Source organism: Taurulus bubalis (assembly GCF_910589615.1).
Source record: "Taurulus bubalis genome assembly, chromosome: 21".
NCBI classification, from domain to species: domain Eukaryota; kingdom Metazoa; phylum Chordata; class Actinopteri; order Perciformes; family Cottidae; genus Taurulus; species Taurulus bubalis.
In genome coordinates, this window is record NC_136609.1 from 7,278,970 (window position 1) to 7,297,050 (window position 18,081).

Below are 18,081 nucleotides of genomic sequence, written 5' to 3' on the forward strand. Positions count from 1 at the left end.
CTCCACAACAAACTGCCTTTTGAAGCACAGTTTAGAAAACCGACGATATCTAATGTACACCAGCATCACTAGCCAGCGCAGCCCTGTCCCCTTCTCATTTTACTCCCTAATGACGGCTTTTATCTCCCACAGCAGACACTTTTTATGCCCCTCCTGCCCTTTACGTTTTCAGCCCTGGCCTTTTGTCCCTGTTAGTCTAGTGAATATCATCAAGGGTGGAGTGTTTAGCCACTCAGTTTTTTTTCTTTTTTTTACCCTCCCCTCCCCCGAGCAGATTCTAAAGCAATACTCGAATGTACAGTACATTTTTTTAAATTAGAAATGAACATTGAGAGACGGTGCAAGCAGGTGTTGCTGAGTGAAACATCTGAAGGAAGCTTTGCTCTCCGGCATTACGGCGCCATTCGCTCACCCGGCCGTCCTTGACTTTGAGGAGGTTTTGAATCCGATGAAACGCTAATTGTTTCACTAACTGGTGCAAAGCTTTCATGTTTCACCAAACGCATCTCATTGGAAAAATAAAATAAAAAATGCAGTTGTGAAACTTCACAAAAATCATCCATTACACGCGCGCGTGCGCTCGCATTAATAAGGCTTCTCACTCTCTCTCTCTCTCTCTCTCTCTCTCTCTCTCTCTCTCACCCCCTCCTCGCTCACTCATCACCCTCCCTGTATGTATGTGCTTAATCACGCGCAGACCACCTCTTCCCTCAGCCCGCCATATGGCTTCACAGTTTTGTGTCGTTTGATATGCAGCGCTTCGAGGAAGTGTTCGTCGCCATTTGCTGAAAATGAAAATGTGTAAATAAAAAAAGAAGAAGAAAATAACACATTTTCAGCCTGAATTCAGATGAGTTGTGAACAAAAGGCACAAAATAACCTGCCATGGAAAAGTGGTCTGAAGTTAGACAATTAAAAAAGTCAAGGGGATTGAAGCGCTTTAGATTATGGCCACGCAGCAGTCATTCAAACCCAAGCTCTTAATACAGCATGCTGCTTTTCTTGTCACACTCCAAACTATTATGTTGGATTGTAGTATTGGAGAGAGCGCGTTTTCATGTGTTCTTATGGGAAACGGGGCTAACCCCGAATGCCGACCACAAATGCGCGGCCTCTCCATGCTGCGCTTTGTCGGCAGCCTCTCCCAACTGCGCTCCCAAACTCCCACCCTTAAATACTTCTCGCCCATCACCTTGAGAGAGAGAGGGAGAGGAAAGGGGGAGAAATGGGGAGAAAGAGGGAGCGAGGGAGAGGGAGCGTGAGAGGCGTCTTTTGATTTATTGTACCGGCCCGGCTGCTTCTCCATCTTCGACCCCGGCTTGTCACACGGCGGCTATAATTGGGAGATGCTCATGACCCACCTAGCTCAGCAGCCCAGTCAGGAGGGGGCGGGGGAGGGGGGGCATCCTTGGGAATTCTCCATCTCCCTCTATTTTCTCTCCCTCTTTCATTCTTTCTTTCTTTCTCTTCCAGGGAAAGTAGGACACCCAGCAGCACCATTAATTGTTTTGCCCTTTTATATCACACCAAAAAAAACAGAGAGAAAAATGGTGGATGGAGACATGAAGGACGCGGCCTCACCGGGTCCATTCGCTCTCTCTCTCTCTCTTTGTCCGCAGGAGGCCTCAGCCAGCTTCGCCGAGTGGGAGAGACTGATGAAGGGACTGAGGTCGGGGGGCGGCGCCACGGACAACCCCTTCGGTCAGGTCATGGGCCTGGTCACACAGATGTACAAGCAAACGGCTATCGCCAAGGTAATGGGGCACCAGGTGGTGCTCGAGTATATCTTGTTTGAACCCCCGGCCTTTGTCATTATACAGTATTTCTCTGAAAGCTACTATCAAGTACTGTGTGTGGGTGAAACAGCCTGATTCTTCCTCTGCGCTAAAGAGCTCCTGCAGCTGAAAATAGTCCCTAACAAAAGAAGCTACGGTTCCCGTTTGTTTCAGTGAAGCGTCGAAAGGCGGACGTACACTTTCACTTCTCCTTCAAAACATCAGAGGAGTTGAAAAGCTCGATGCTGCTGTCACTGTTGTTCGAACAAGAAGAAACAAACGATTAATAAATAGTTTTTTTCTTGCAGAGAGTTGGGTGAGAAGATGGATGCAACGCTCATGTCTGTAGGCCGAATATGAAGCTGCAGCTGGCTAGCTTAGCTTAGTTTAGCATAAACACAGAAAGTGCGGCCAGGCTCTGTCCAAAGCAAACAGAATCCACATACCAGCTCCTCTGAGGCACCGAGGACGGTATCGATCCCAAGAATTTATTAAACTATTCCTCGTGCTTTTTATTTATTTATTCACACATCAGCAAATCAATGCAAACATGCACGTCACATTCTAACTAATGAGATTTTAGTAAAATGTTGGCTCATTTTGTTACTAATAGTATTAATTATGTATTACTTCGACAATGGTAATTAATAATATAACAATACATTCGGAGGGGGCCATGTTTTCATTAAAGCTGAAAATATCTCCTTGTGTTAAATATTATATTGTATTAGAAAATATGACAACAAATATAATAGCCTTGTTTAATAGTTTGTGTGTTTTCAAGTAAAGCTCACAAGCTGTGAGGAAACCGACGGCATGGCATCATTAGCGCCATGTGTCCTGCGGCTGAGCACCCAAAGGTGTCGAACCCTCTGTGGCTCCCAGCGACTCAAACATGCCGTTTAAATAGCCTCAAAATTGGCAAAAAGAATGGCGTCTTTTTTTCCCCCCACGTTCGTTTTGATGTTTCAGGAAGTGTTGAATCGACGGTGCGGCATCGTGTTCAGAGCGCTTGGCCCGACTGCCGAGATCTCACGGAGGGAAGCGTCGCCATGGTAACAGAGCCTAATGGTCGCCGGTGAAAGCACTTAGACAAAGTAGGGAGTTATAGCCGAGGTATTATTTTGTTGCGTCCAGCCTGGCATGATTACACCTTATCTCAAAGTTACACACCGCGCTGGAAATAGCATCTCTGTGATGCTGTTGCCATGGGAACTCCGCCGGCCTCTCGGTTTTGAAGTGACGGCTCTTTTTTTTTTTTAATGAGGGAGAAATAAGCGATGTGGGGAAAGGTGGCTTGATGCACACAGTATGAGGAAGGTCAGAGCAAACTGTGGCGGTGATCTTAACAAGCATTTACATGTCCTGCCCCTCGGTGGAAACATCTGTGCGCCGATCAGCGCCGCGCTCTTCTCGCGGCCGGGTAAACATTCCCGCCAAACACAAGCACATCCCTCGCCAATCCTCTGCCACGTTCAATAGGCCGGCGTTCCTCTCAATTAGCCCGACGCCCCCACCGGAGGTCAAGGAAGACCGGAGATAACCTCCGAACGCAATCATCGACGCGCCACTCGCTCAGCCTGCCTCCGAGCTCGGGTCTTTTTCTGCGCTTGGCGTTGTTTGCTGATTGGATTTCTGCTCAGTTTAGCCTAACACCGGACCTCCTTTCATTACAAAGCCCCCACACCACACACCCGCCTTAAAGCCGATACACCCGACCCAGTCTCATTTCCTCTCTTATTGGTTTTATTTGTGTGTGTTTTTTTTTTTTTTTTTGAGAGCCGGACACACTTTCTACTTCAGAAAACAAACAATAAAACGCATTCTTTCTTTTTTTCTTTCTTCTGTTGTGATATGTTCACACGTCTCCGTCACTCTGACGGGCATCATGGCCCCCGGCCCGCCTGCCAGTCCGGCTTGGCGACGGAGCTGCCAAACGCCTTTGGGGTATTTTTATTGCTTAACCCGCCAAGCATCTGCTCCCAATTACCCAGAAAGAGGACAGCTCTGATGCCGGACTTTAAAGCGAGCTAACGGGGCCGCTTCAGACAGCCGAGAAGTTTGTGCACTAATTAAACTCGGCGGAAGGAAGCCCGAGTCGTCGGTAATGAGGGCCCCCCAGATCAGAACGGGGTCGGCAGGCCTGGCGAGGAGATTCATTATCGGGCGCGTCGGCTAATTATCAGCAAGGCGAAGCAGAGGTTCTCCCACCAGAGCAGGTGGTTGTCAGGTTGCAGGAGTTGCGGAGATCCACACCACGGAGACAGGCCCCGTCTCCCCCGAAAAAAAGATAACCATCCAGGGACGAGCCAGTTTGAATGGAATCAGAACTCAGTATTTCTCGCTCGTCTGTGCTATTCTCGGACGTTTTTTTAACTTTTTTCTTTTTTGGCCCCCGAGGCTGCGAGACGAGCCCGAGCCCCGGATGCTCAATAACACGTTCGCTCAGCATCCACGGCGGCCTTGCAGAGAGTAGCGGGGACGGGCCGTAGCCGTCACAGTGTGATCGCCGGGCAGCGGTGAAATGATAGATACCTGCGGGGCACAGTTAACTCGCTGGCACTTCTGCTGCTTCCTTCTTTTTCTTTTTCCAGATCGTTAACTTCACGCTGTCAATCAGGGTCACGAGCTCCTGTGGAATTCGCACTGATGATTTATTTTTTATTTTTTTTATCAGTGTTGGCGTTTGACTTCATAAATAAATCAAGACTAACAGGTAGAAAAACACCAGGCATTAATAAAACAAAAAAACAGGGTCACATAAAAATACACCAAGCAACTCCAGAGGGAAGTTAGTGAACTTTGTCACACAACCAGCCGGAAATATATTTTTATGGGGCGTTTGCACGACCTAAAAAAAAATCTGAAAGTGTTCTGAAAAACTGATAATAAATCAAATTTGTGAAAAAGAACCTTTCGTCTTCATTAAGTTGTTGGTACATTCTAAGATGCATCCTGTTGTCTGCGGAACAAAAGGTGACTTTTGATTGTGTCTGGAGAACAGTGCACGCACCAATCATATCTCTCCAAGTTGCGAGTTATTGATTTGCTCTCCCTATCTGAGCTGACAACAAATGCCTCCCCTCCCCCCACGGTCGCCTCCGCGTGCTCGCTGCTTTTAAGTCCGGATCCCCGGCATTCAATAGAGAATCGATCCCGCAGAGAGGAATGCCGCGGTGATTAATTGACTTCTTCACTGATCCAGCCGATTCCTCCGTGTGTGCGGTCGACCAGTGTGAGGTGATGGATGCAGCAGCTCTCTTTCATCTGTGTCTATTTCTGTGTGTGTGTGTGTGTGTGTGTGTGTGTGTGTGTGTGTGTGTGGTCAGGCGGGAGCTGTGAAGGACTACATTAAGATGATGCTGGAGGCAGAGCAGCTGAAGTTCCTGGTGTTCGCTCACCACCTCACCATGCTGCAGGCCTGCACCGAGGCGGCCATCGAGGCCAAGGTAACCTCTGGACCTCTCCGTAGGCAACTGCAGGGGGTCGGAAGCAACTACACGCAGCAACACACACACACACACACACACACACACACACACACACACACACACACACACACACGAGCCAACCCGTTGTTGACGGAAGCAAAGCAAAAGCTTTAAAGACAAACCGTAAAGTAAATGAAACGATAAAACCAATGGCCCACTAGCCTCCCCTCTGGGCCACCGTCCAGCTCAGCAATACCCAGGATTCAGGCCCTTTTTGTAGTCCGCAAACATCGTTACGCACAATAGATCTTACATAATGAGTCTGATGCCACAGTTCGCAATAGTACGGACAGCGCTAGTTCCAACCGAGGCTTGTGAACAAATGACATCAGCTGAGAGTGATCTTTCTCACGTCCTTTGTTTTGATTCCACAATCTATCTCTAAATCCTGCATCTCTGCGTTATTTTTTTTTATATATACTTTTTTTTTTATTTTGCCCAGTGGAAAATCTTTCCTTATCTTGGAGTTTGAGGTGATATTGGGTCACTGAAAATTAAAAAAAATTAAATATTTGTTGAACTAAAATGTGCGTCAAATCCTATTATGTTGCTGTGAAGCACCTTTCCCTGCAGGTGAGCGGATAAATAAATAAAAACGAAGGGTCACAGAGAAATTTCTGGGATGAGCAGCACAGCTGAGTATGTAAAAATGAAAAATTTGCCAAATCTTCTCTGCCAATGCCGAACAGCTGATTCTGCTGTTGCTAGTGACTCTTATTTGGTGGATTGGATTCTTGAAGTCTATCAGTAACGAGGAAGAAACGAGACAATTTTACAATGCATTGATTTAATAAACAGTCAGGAGCCTCAGTAGCGTGTGGAAGAAGCATCCACAGCCAAAACAGCCTGGCACCTGCTGGTGAACACAGCGTTCCACTCAAGCAGGATCTGTCTCAAGTCAGCCAGCGCGGTTGTGTTGGTCACTTTAGCGTGAACAGCACACCCACGCTGATCAACAAGTGTTCAATTGGGTTGAGGTCAGGACTGCTGGAGGCCATTCCAGTCTCTCTCCTCCCAGACTCTGGTCTCTGATGAACCGCTCTGTGGGGGCAAGAGCTGACATCTTGGAGGATGGAGTTCAGTCCCAGACTGTGGAGCAATGTGATTGCCACTGGTTGCAGAATGTCATCTTGAAATCTTGATAGATTTCCTCCAATGAATCACTTTTGGGGTACCGGAAGCTCAAAACAAGAGTCAATAGCAACATCAGAATAAGCTGTTCGTCATTGGCAGAGAAGATTTTGCACAACCCAAAAGATATTCGTTTTAAAACGGAAACCTCACGTGAGGAGGACAGGGATTAAACCTGCTACCTTGTGGTTACAGGACGAACACTCTTCCACATATATAGATAGGACTCAACCTGCGCATAGTTGTCTTTAATTGACCTCAATGTAGGCCAACTATTTTTTTTTCTCCTCTTCATAAGAGTTTGATAGTTATAAGAGGTAAAATAGCAATACAATGTCAAGAAGTCTTTATTCTTGTTCTACAATTTCATTCGTGGCCCTGAGTAGTCAAATATATAATTAAAAAAAACAAATCTGTGACAAAAACTTAAATGACTGACAGATAAAGGTTTCGGAGTCGGTGTAAACTCAGTCCTTTTCACTCCACGGTCCTACTGATACGGTATATCCGAAATGTCCAGATTTGTAATATTATTTTTTAATCCATTCATAATTTCAAAACTTTTCTCTGATCGGTCAAAACCAGCTTCCTGTGTACAGGAAAAAAAGAAAAAAAAGGTGGTTATTCTTGTCCTATCGATCCCTTTGAAACAAGAGGGAGCACTGCTTCTATATGGTTATTTCATTTCGGCACAGACGTTAATTTCCATCAGAGGGACGTGCTGCAGGTATCGGCCGTCCACTTATGCGCTACGTTCAGGTGCCCAGTGCAGTGCCGGTCCAATATGTGGATAATTAAGAAGCACAACATGCGTTTAGTATCAAGCACCTCTTGATCGGCCCATCAATCCTCATCTATGACCGACCATTCATTCTTTTTCCTCGTGCTTTTTTTATTTTTATTTTTTCCTCCCTCTCAGAAAGTAAACTTCAAACAACTAATCTCCCAAGACGCGTTTCACAAGTCATCACGAGCAAGCGGGCGCTCTTAGCTCGGCGCCGGCGAACCTGTGTGTGTGTGTGTGTGTGTGTGTGTGTGTGTGACACGAGGTCGGGGAGGCGTCGTCAAACCGTAATGCCGCGGTGCGACGTGTGATCGCACATCCCTCCTCGAGACGCTCCCTCTCTGGTGCGTTCGCGCTCGCCAATTAACAGAGACGGGCTAAAAAAAAAGGAGCGGCGATGAGGAGGGGTGACGTTAAGCGTTTACGCTCTTGAGTTTTTTATTTATTTATGAAGTTGTGAATGTTTCGCTGTGACGGAAACAGCAGTTTTGATTTATGGTGTTATTTATATTTTGTCTTTCTCTCTCTCCATGGCCTTGTTCTAACCTGAAGGGATGCTTGGTTCTCGGCGAGCACATTTATTTTCAACCTTTTTTTTTTTCCAGAAAAAAACTGGAACAAGACCTCTATTGTCTCTCTCATCTTCATATTCATCCAGCCACAGCTGCGTCGACACGTCGGGGCTGCACAGTGCGAGCGGCTCTGCGGGAGCGACGGACCCGAATCAAAAGAGTGCATTAGCGGCTCTGCCGAATGTCAAGTTCAGGTTTAACGAAGGCTCTCTCTTTGTCTGCCTGACAATATTCCAAAATATATTCCGTTATCACAGTCGCTAAATTTTTTTGCCCATTCACTGCGGCTCCTCTGTTCACGTTTCCTTTCTCCGCGGCTCGTTCATTCAGACATCCTTCATTGAAATGTCTCCAGTATAGGATGCAGGTTAATGAAAAAAGCAAATCTGCACCGGCTTTGTTGGAGGCCGACAATGCTGTCGCTTCACGCACTGTGTGAACCTTTAGTCAAATTCAAAGAAGTGTGCAAACAAGCTCGCTTTCATCATCTGCAGGTGTAAAGGTGCACTTCCCAACAAATGCTGCTTCAAGGCCATCGACTGTTTGAAGCCTTGAGTTTGGCAATTTGGCCGCCGCCATCTTGACTTTTTGCAACCAGTTACCAGATTTGGAATTTCTAGTACCCTGCTTTATGGTCTATTTGATTCTAAATGGACCGTAATCTATGAAATGAACATCATTTTGAAGACTTGAAACTAGAGATTGAGACATACACTCATGTTTATAATGTTTACTGAGGGAATAAATCAAGAGAGAAGAGTCATTTTCTCATAGACTTCTATACAAGCAGAGGAGTCGCCCCCTGCTGGTCAGTAGAGAGAATGCAAGTTTAAGACACTTCCGCATCTGCTTTACTCATGAGAACCGGAGGTTGCCGCCTGTTCTAGACTAGTGATGAAGAACATAATTTAGTTGGTTTGTCTGGCCTTAAAAGTTTGAACTTTGTTGAAATTTTAAATGAGACAGGAGAACTTCTGAAAGGAGTTTTAAAGGGCACGTTCCATCTATAACCCACTGAGAACCAGGTTTTTTTTCCTCCAAAGAAGTAAACGTTGTGTCACTGCAGGCCGGTTACATTCGCATCGACGGCAGCGTCCCGTCCTCCGAGCGAATCCAGCTGGTCCACAAGTTCCAGAGTGACCCGGAGACGCGGGTGGCCATCCTCAGCATCCAGGCAGCCGGCCAGGTACACACACACACACACACACACACACACACACACACACACACACACACACACACACACACAGACACAGACACTCTCTGACTCAACATCATTCTTTTTATTTCGGTTGCCAAGAATCTGCTCTTCAAGTAGTCACAAATGACTCTGGAATAGTTCTTAAAAAGATTGAATTTCATCACCAGAAACACTTATGAGCACTCGGATCAACTGGTGCTTTCCTTTGGCAATAAAAAGGCTTCGAGGTGCATGTTAGTAGTATTGATGGCTGCTCTCGATTGTAGTGAATCCTATTCGAGGTTTGTACAAGCAGAAATAAATGCCGAAAATGTGTTTTTGCTCTTGATGATAAACTTAACATAATTATTCTGGATGAGCGAATGTGTGCACAAATGTTACGCGTTCCAATCAAAGGAAGTAGGTGCTCGAAGCTCTCATACGGCAATTAGCTGCTAATATTCTAGTTATTAAAAAAAAGAAAGGATTTCACCAAATTACATTTCATTGGATGTGGACTGGAGTGCTTCATTTGTGGTGAATTGTGTGTGTGTGTGTGTTTGTGTGTGTGTGTGTGTGTGTGTGTGTGTGTGTGTGTGTGTGTGTGGTTGTGCGTGTGTCCTCTGCAGGGCTTGACCTTGACCGCAGCGAGCCACGTGGTGTTCGCTGAGCTCTACTGGAACCCCGGCCACATCAAGCAGGCGGAGGATCGAGCCCACCGCATCGGGCAGACGGCCTCGGTCAACGTGCATTACCTCATCGCCAAGGGCACCTTCGACACCTACATGTGGTCCATGCTCAACAGGAAGGTGCAGTGGGGCCACGGGGGGGAGGGGGGGGGGGGGGATATTTGGGCTAAGTTTTGTCACCACACAGTCCACCAATGACGCAATCATTGATGTGAATGTCTCACTAAACATTTAAGACATAATTAAGACATATACCTACGGCAAGGGATAGCACAGATTATTGTTTAAGTGGCTTTGTATATCTATCCATAGTGTATACAAAAATAAATAATCTATCAATAATGTACACTATTTTTGGCATATTTTCACCATTTTTCACCTTTTCGACGGGGAACTGAAGCCGTTATCTATGCGCTAACCTGTAATTTAACTAATTTAATTTTAAGTGTGTAAGTGTGTGACTTTGGTGAGTCCGGACTAACACCAAAGTCACACATTGGCACACACATACTAACCGATGGAGGCAGACCGGTGACTCCCGTGTTCTACGAGGTTAAATTACAGTCATTGTCAAAGGAGCCTCGTGGCTTTTTGAAGAGAGCACAGATAACGGCTAAAGGCAAAGAAAAGCAGTGAGAATATGGACCGAAAGATGGGAGAAGAGAGCGCTAAACGTCCCATGCGTTGTCCCGCAGGAAACGGTGACCGGCAGCACGCTGAACGGCAGGAAGGGCTACCTGAAGGCCGACGAGGGCGACAAGGACAAGTGGGAGTTCCTCAACTTCGCCGACGCGTGGAAGCCGAGCGAGATGGTGCTGCCCCCGGAGGGGAGCGCGGGAGATGCCAAAGACGACGTGTTCTTTACTCACGTGAGTACGCTTTGTTTTAAAATGAGTGAAAAGAGAAAGCGTTCAGAAATACATTCCCACCACCCCGACCTTCAGGTGAATACGGCGTTATTTCTTTTATTGAGACTGTATGTTCAATCTCTGTGGAAGCTTCCTCGTCTGGAGGCAGAAAGTGTCATACTCCACTGCTGTCGTCTGAGTGGAGCTTAATAAAGTCCTTCAAAGAGGGGAAGAAGCCAGATTGTGAATAATTGCACAACAAAAAATATTCCGGTCCCAGTTGTGGAGTGATTACTCTCATGTTTGGGACTTGCTGTCCAAGCGGGTAATGTTTTTTATTTGTATTAAATGGAGCAGGACGTGGTTGGTAATCGTGAAAGAACATTCGAGCTTTGACTTTAAATAATAATGAACACGTCTGAGGTTTGTGAGATTTCAAGCGCACGACCTCAAACACTTTCTCTCAACCACTCCACATCAATCAACACGTATTATATTTAGCACGATCAACAAGTTCGTCGCTACCAGTCGGAGCCGCCTCGAGTCGAAGGCACCGTGTCAGCGTGACAGAAGATGCTACATCTGCGTTTTAGTTTTTTCACGATATTAAATGGATGGGATTTATTTATAAAACAGCCGTGCAAAAACCGCAATCCATATTTGATCATTGGGTGTTTCTCATTATTATTATTATTATTATTATTATTATTAGCCAAGACACAACTTAGACTCAGGAAATGTTTTTATCAAAAGGGGAAGTTAATCGTGATAAAAGTGAGATGTGTGTCATTGTGCTGTTGTGTCAAAAACCTAAGTTGTGACTTCTTTTATTGATTTTTCTCTCAAGTTTGAGAAAGAGAAGCAGCACGACATTCGTTCCTTCTTCTCCCCGGGCGGCGGCGGCAAGGAGAAGAAGAGGAAGCGAAGGGGAGACGAGGAAACCTCTCCCTCCATCTCTTCAGAGAGTGGCAGTGGGACAAACGCTGAAACGAGAGAGGAGAAGGGAGAGAGGCCCGGCTCCCAGACCTCCCTCTCCCCCGACCAGGACTTCTCCCCGCAGCTGAAGAGGCTGCGCACGCCGCAGTCCGGCCGCGGCGGGAGGCGGAGGTCGGCGGCCGCGGGCGTCGGTTCCGCCGCCCCGGTCCCCTCCATGGCCCCGCGGAGGCTGTCGGAGCACCGCCCTCCCGCTGAGAAGTGGGGCTGCGGGGCCTGCACCTACTCCAACAGCAGCCTAATGCCGTACTGCGAGATGTGCGAGTTCCCGCGCTCCCCCTCTGACGTCCACTCAGGTAGGATTGCCACCCAATTATTAACAAACTTCATTTCCATACTGGATTCAAACGAAGAACAAAACAACAACAACGACGTTTCCATCATCTCTGCACCTGACACTGATATCCAGTCATCTCTTTAGTTCCCTTCCTGTCAATATCAATCGCAGCAGTCTGTTGACATAATACTTTTGAACAGCATTACAGATTTCACCAGATGGAGACGCGTGATAGCGAAAGATGGAGGCAGGCTTGCCAGAGTCTGAAATAGCTCTGCCTGGAGAATTCTCTCTCTCTCTCTCTCTCTCTCTCTCTCTCTCTAATGACAAGGACACAGTCTAATTCTCACCTGTCAAGCTGAGAGAGAGATACAGACAGAAAGAGAGAACAGGCACCTACTATTGCTGCAAACGTCTCGCACAAAGTTGGAAAAGTTGAGCTGGCTCTAGCTGATATCTCTGACAGCCTATGATTGTATCCTGCAAAAGGTGTGTGTGTGTGTGGGGGGGGGGGGGGTTCGTTATGACCTGATGCATGTCAGAGGTGCATCACATCGGCTCCGAGAAAGGAAAAAAATCCTAAAATGCAATGCCGTTTCAGCAGCAGAGATATTCACGCGGCGTTACGTTTTCGGTGCGTCTTTTTAACGCAGGCTGTTGATTTTAAAGTCGAGACGAAACCTATAACTGTTAGACGGGAAGAAGAAAAAAATCTAGTTGGCGAAGATAGATTAATGAAACACTGTAATTAACAATAGTACTGTAAATGGATTCAAGGTATCAGATTGCAAAGGTACCTTACTAAATGACCTTGGCCCACTGAGCTCGAAGAAAAATAATTAATCCCCCTATAGTCTGACAAATTGCATGCTTTAATATTTCACAACGCAGTCAAACTTTCCTTGACATTGATGGAAAACGTCACGAGAACTCATAAGAACTACACGCAGCCACGCAATTATGCAGCAGCGAATGTTATGGACGTGGGTCTGCAGCCGCGAGGAACTGTGGGAAGGCGTCGTCTCCGTTCCTCTCATAATAAGGTGCTGAAGGAGAGGAGGAAGGAAGCATTGAAGCGCCCGAAGGCCATGATTTTAATTTAACTTTTGTGTGCCGTAAACACGAATACAGTACATGCGCGTGATCCGGTGTGACGTTCAATTTCTCACCAGTCTGCTTTAATAACTCTCAGCTCTCATTATGCAAATGCAGGATCTATATTGAGTGCGGGTGCAGAGTAAATATTGGCCAGGCTGGGGGTTTGTTTGCAGCTCAGTCCAGTGGAAGTGAGGAGCGTTGCACTCGAAACGCGCACAGTTCAAACAAGCAGCACATCGGCCTTCAAGCGCCACCGGGATAATACACGCTCGCCCACACACACACACACACACACACACATTTCATTCTCAGCTGCAGCAGATGCTCGATAACTATTCAGCAATCACGCTCTCTTTGTCACAAGCGCCGCTCTGCATTCACAGCGGCGGGCTGTGTCAGCTCGCGAGACGGAGGAATTTAACAACCTGCTAAATTTGTAAATGACAGACTGTGGCGAGAAGTAACAACGGTATTTATGGAGATATCGCTCAACTTGGCACTGCAGTCCTCCGCGCGTGGCAATGGAAGAAAAATAATCAGCTCCGGGGCCGACGGCACGACATGAGAGACGTTATCCCTTCAAGAGCAACGGATTCTCACAATGACAGGAAGTTGTGTCACCGGCATTAAGACGTGCTGCCGAGAATCACAGCAACATGATGCAAGGGCTGATGCCATGTTCAAAGTCAGAGGAACGGAAGAAGCATCATGTGGCCTTCGCCGTCTGTGGATTTGAGCAGCGTGGCAAAGAAATACAAGAAAACTGTAAAAACAGCTGTAGAGGACGAAGAAGACGGCACGCAGAAGGATATTGGTCTGTTGTATTACACCAGAGTCAAATGTACCAGAATGAGATGCATGAAACAGGAACATTTATATGATGGAAACATGGAGCCTGATGGCAGGTTAGAAGCTGCCCTCCAAATGTCAAAGTGACAAATTCACCCTTCGTTAAGCCCCTTGTTCCTACGCGTGTCATGCTTTCCCGTCAGGGAACTGCACGACTGCCGTTTGCGGTGATATTGGCGGATACTAGATTTGCCACTCGAAGTTCATGCAAATTTACAATAAAATAAAAATAAAAAAAGTATCTTTTTAGTTTTTCGCCGGCTTTTTCTAATGTAGTTAGTTTTCGCCTTGCTGGGTTGCTAACGTTGTTAGCAGGGCATGCTAACGTCTGAGCAGGTGAACACGTGGTTTAATATGTTCCTTATACCTTTTACTCTGGTGTTTTTGCCCTTTTTGAAAAGCTAAAAAAGGACCCTGTCCTCCAAACCCCCTCACATATGGAGTATAGCTCTCTTCAGCTACATGAACAGCACTTTGGCAGGTTGAGAAATCCTCGACAGGTCCGCCGTGCCCACGGTTGCTAAGCTAGGATTAAACAATTGCTGTTCCGTGGAGGGGTTTTAGCGAATGGTAATAGAAAATGCTAAATTATGTTTTAATTTTGGAGGAATCTTTGGTTGGAAGCTGTGTTTTATAAGGTCCTGTCTTCTATATCTGAAGGTGTTGGCACTCTTATTTCCTGTGCGGAAAGGAGAGAGAACTTCATTAATTGGACACAAATTGAATCACTGTTGTGCCATATCCCCGAGTAATCAAGCACCGTTTTTTTAATCAAACTGTCGCGCATTATAAGCTCAGGGTGGGTTCGTCGGAAACGGTCTTCCCAAAGTGGATTTTGCTCGGGCAAACATCGAGACAGCTCTATCCTCAACCGCGCACCTCTCAGGTTTGAGTTCCTGTGTTTTTGCAGCTTTTCCAGGGCGGGAGAGCGTGGGTGCGGTTCAATCCTTCAGCTCTTTTTCACCGGCAGACCAGCAATTTGTCTCGCATGCACCTGCTGGGAGAGAGTATACAGGAAGTGGCCAATTTGGTTATCTCCCGGCTCTCCACACCTCTCAGCTAGCACTCTGTCGTTGTCCGGATTCATTTTTTTCCTGACAGATTTTTAGCATTTAACAACAAAGTCCAGTCAAGTCTTTGTCCTCACATGAAATTGTTAAAGTACTTTCCTCTTCTTTGATATAAATATATATACTTTTTTGCCACAGGCTGCAGCTTTTTCACTCCATGCAGACTGTGAAAAAAATCCTTTCCTGTTATATTCAACAACTGAAGTGTGATATTCTTTTCCTCATAAACTCACGGTCGGCTCACACGGTCGGCTTCCCATGTAGTAGTATGTTTGTGCGCCCGGGAATCGAGACTCAATTCTGGAACCTAATCAAGCCACTACAGACATAAATGGGGCCCTGATTGGAGGGGGAGGGGGAAACAAGTGGGCGGACTGGTAAAGTCGCGGCACGGCCCTGTCGGTTTTCTCCCGCTAACGTCTTCCTCGGCGGGGACAGCTTAACACAAATTGAGCCGTCTCTCCGCGGTCTCGCTCGGCTTGTTAGCGAAGGTAGGTGGTGGGGGTGTAGGGGGCCAGGAGCCCGGAGACTTGGATGACATTTGAGGGAGCCGACTAGAGGCTGGCCTTTTGAAGAAACAAGCCACGGAGAGGCAGGATCACTAATTAGCCCTCTGCGTCCCAGAGTCTCACAACTTACTGTCTTGTTAGATTTTACACCTCAAGTTCAACAAATACTGTAAGAGGATATGATTTATATTTAGCTAGGAAAGTTGGGTAAGAGAAGGGAAAAAAGGGTGGCTGTTCTCTGTAAGAATTTCTGTTAAGACTGAAAGTCACATTTACATTTATAAATAATTGTCTTCATGCCTTTAGCAGCCGTTAGTTTTACCTTGATGCTTTACATCAATACGAGCAAACCACCAGTTTGTGCCTCTGAACACCACCTAAAGTTTAAATAATATGCAGTCCATGAATGGCAATGGCATAATCCTTGCAGCCATTAACATTTTTGTGGCTTAGATTTCCGCCTGACCTTCACAGAATTACAATCAATCGGTGTGAATGAAAACCACCCGACTGGTTTGAGAGCGGGTTTCTCTTCAAAGCCAGATCTCTGCGCCTGGCATTCTGCCTCGATCAGCTGTTTTAACGCCGCTCGCTGCGCCCAGCTGGAGCGCCGCCGCAGATGCAGCGATCGCCAATTATTTTGTTTAGGTTTAATTGCACATGATGCAGACGGGCAATTAACAAAACAATGTGACACAAACGTAATATATTCCCCCGGCAAATTACATTGACTGTTGATCTGAAGAGCTACTGAAAACGGGGGAGAGGGGTGTGTGGCAGGTGTTTCATCTGCAGCGCTCACTGCCAACGTGCTGCTGAGCAATGCACAGTTGTATGTGTTTAGACCACCCACGACAGCCATGCCCATGTCTATTCGTTTTACCCCAATCACATCTTCTAACATTGTCAGTAAAGGACTTATGATAGCTAATAACACCACTAATGAGCCATATTGAGTTTTACTTTCATGCCAGCAGTCATTTTGTCACACTCTTCAGATGATGGATATCTCGCCAGGGAATGAAACTCCTCAAAGTCTGACTACTACGACTCGGCCAATAAAGTCGTCTTGATCTCTCTCCCTCTCTGACTTTCTCTCGTTTCTCTGGCTCAGAGCCACCCGGGCCCCAGCAACCTCCCGCGACCCAACGGGGCCAGGTGTGCGACGTCCTCTCCGGCTCCGACAGCGAGCCGGAGCTCAGCCGGGGAAAAAGCCTGAGTCCGGAACCGTGCGAAGACAAACAGAGCGAGGAGGAGGAGGAGGAGAAGGAGGGCAAACAAATACTGGGAGAAGCGGAAGAGAAGGACAAGCGGCAGCTCAAAGGTAAACAATCAGCGGGAGAGAGTGAGGCGACTACCTCGCTGGCGGTAGCGACACACACACACACACACACACACACACACACACACACACACACACACACACACACACACACACACACACACACACACACACAGTAATCCCACCTGCAATCTTCTCCTTTTCATATCTAGGGAAATTGGCTGGTGCCACATTGTCACCTGCCCATATAATACTGTTTAATATTATCACTTCAGACCAATAAGGGACTATATCTCATTCCATACGGGGCTGGCCATTATTAATCTTACTATTATTAGTATCTAGTAAGGGATATTGCCTGTTTCTGCACTCAAGAAGCTACAGGAGATATTGAGTAAAACTTCACTTATTTCCGGAGTGCAGCTTGTTGAGGAGACCTGCTTGCTGCACCAAAATACGGTTTTCAGGTTCAACTGCCATCCAGTAGGGTAACTGATGAGCTTCTGATAGGCTATTATTTTTTCTATAAAGTGGACTGAGGTCTAATTACATAAAAGGCACAAGTTCCCCCCCGACACCAGCTTATCCTTGAAACACAACCTGCTTTCCCCGTCCACTTTGGTTATATGTGTACATGTCTGCAAGTTGCCGAGGGATGTGAAGAAACAAATTCTCAATTACATAGTGTGTAATATTGCAAATTAAGACCTCTGTTTTCAAGGAGTTGCGTCTCAAAGGTACACGCAAAGCAATAAATTGCGCTAATTACAAAGAACTAATTACACCGTGTGCAATATGAAGAGCTCTTAAAAAAAAGACAGACTAGCAGAGTCTAAGAAAAGCCTGTGACCTGGCTCTTGCCTCTGAAAGCGTGCAGACATTTTGGGTCGGAGTTACTGAAGGATGAAACTGAGCTCATGGCAGTTAAGGGCAGTTTAAAAAAAAAGCCTCTTTGTAGAATACTTAACATAGGAGGGAATATTGCACAAGCCATTTAACAGGCAAGCTATCAACCCCTATTAGCCTTTAACATCCTAAGATCTGTGTGCAACAACTTGGCAGATTCCTTTCCTTTCAGGGCCTCTCTCACACACACACTCTGACATCTACTAGTGGCCAGAGATTGTCGAGTGGTTAATTTCCCGTCTCCGTGGCTACCTGTGTCTCCCCAACGGTCTCGAGATTGAATCCCACCGCAGCTTCCCCTGCACTGTGCCCCCCCACAGCACCCCCAACCTACTCAGAGGCAAAGAAATACTAAATGTGAGCGAAAGGCTACGCTTTCTTTTTTGAAAAACCTCTATTTACACCGACTCTATGGGAGAGATAAAAGCTTCTTTGTCGATCAAAAATGGCAGCACTAAAGAGACACTGCTGGATACCAAGTTGGCCCCCCACCTCCGCTTTAGAAATGTACTTTTCCCTGGAGACCACTAATATCTGTATCACTCTCTGTCTGTCTGTCTGCCTGTCATTTTCTGTTTATATAGCTAGCTCGCTAGACGTCTCTCTATAATTCTGTCATAGCTAGCT

General features: G+C 46.5%; 1 protein-coding gene across 1 annotated transcript in view; it reads left to right on the forward strand.

Annotated features, from left to right (window-relative positions):
• The window catches only part of zranb3 (zinc finger, RAN-binding domain containing 3), a gene marked incomplete at both ends in the record, with an annotated part of 62,088 nt that overhangs the window by 17,137 nt on the left and 26,870 nt on the right, over positions 1-18,081 (forward strand). The window contains 7 exons of the mRNA XM_079236865.1: positions 1,620-1,754; positions 5,105-5,224; positions 8,820-8,939; positions 9,563-9,742; positions 10,318-10,491; positions 11,318-11,759; positions 16,381-16,590. Of these exons, the coding sequence (XP_079092991.1) occupies positions 1,620-1,754; positions 5,105-5,224; positions 8,820-8,939; positions 9,563-9,742; positions 10,318-10,491; positions 11,318-11,759; positions 16,381-16,590 (1,381 nt within the window). The remainder of the gene's footprint in view (positions 1-1,619; positions 1,755-5,104; positions 5,225-8,819; positions 8,940-9,562; positions 9,743-10,317; positions 10,492-11,317; positions 11,760-16,380; positions 16,591-18,081) is intronic.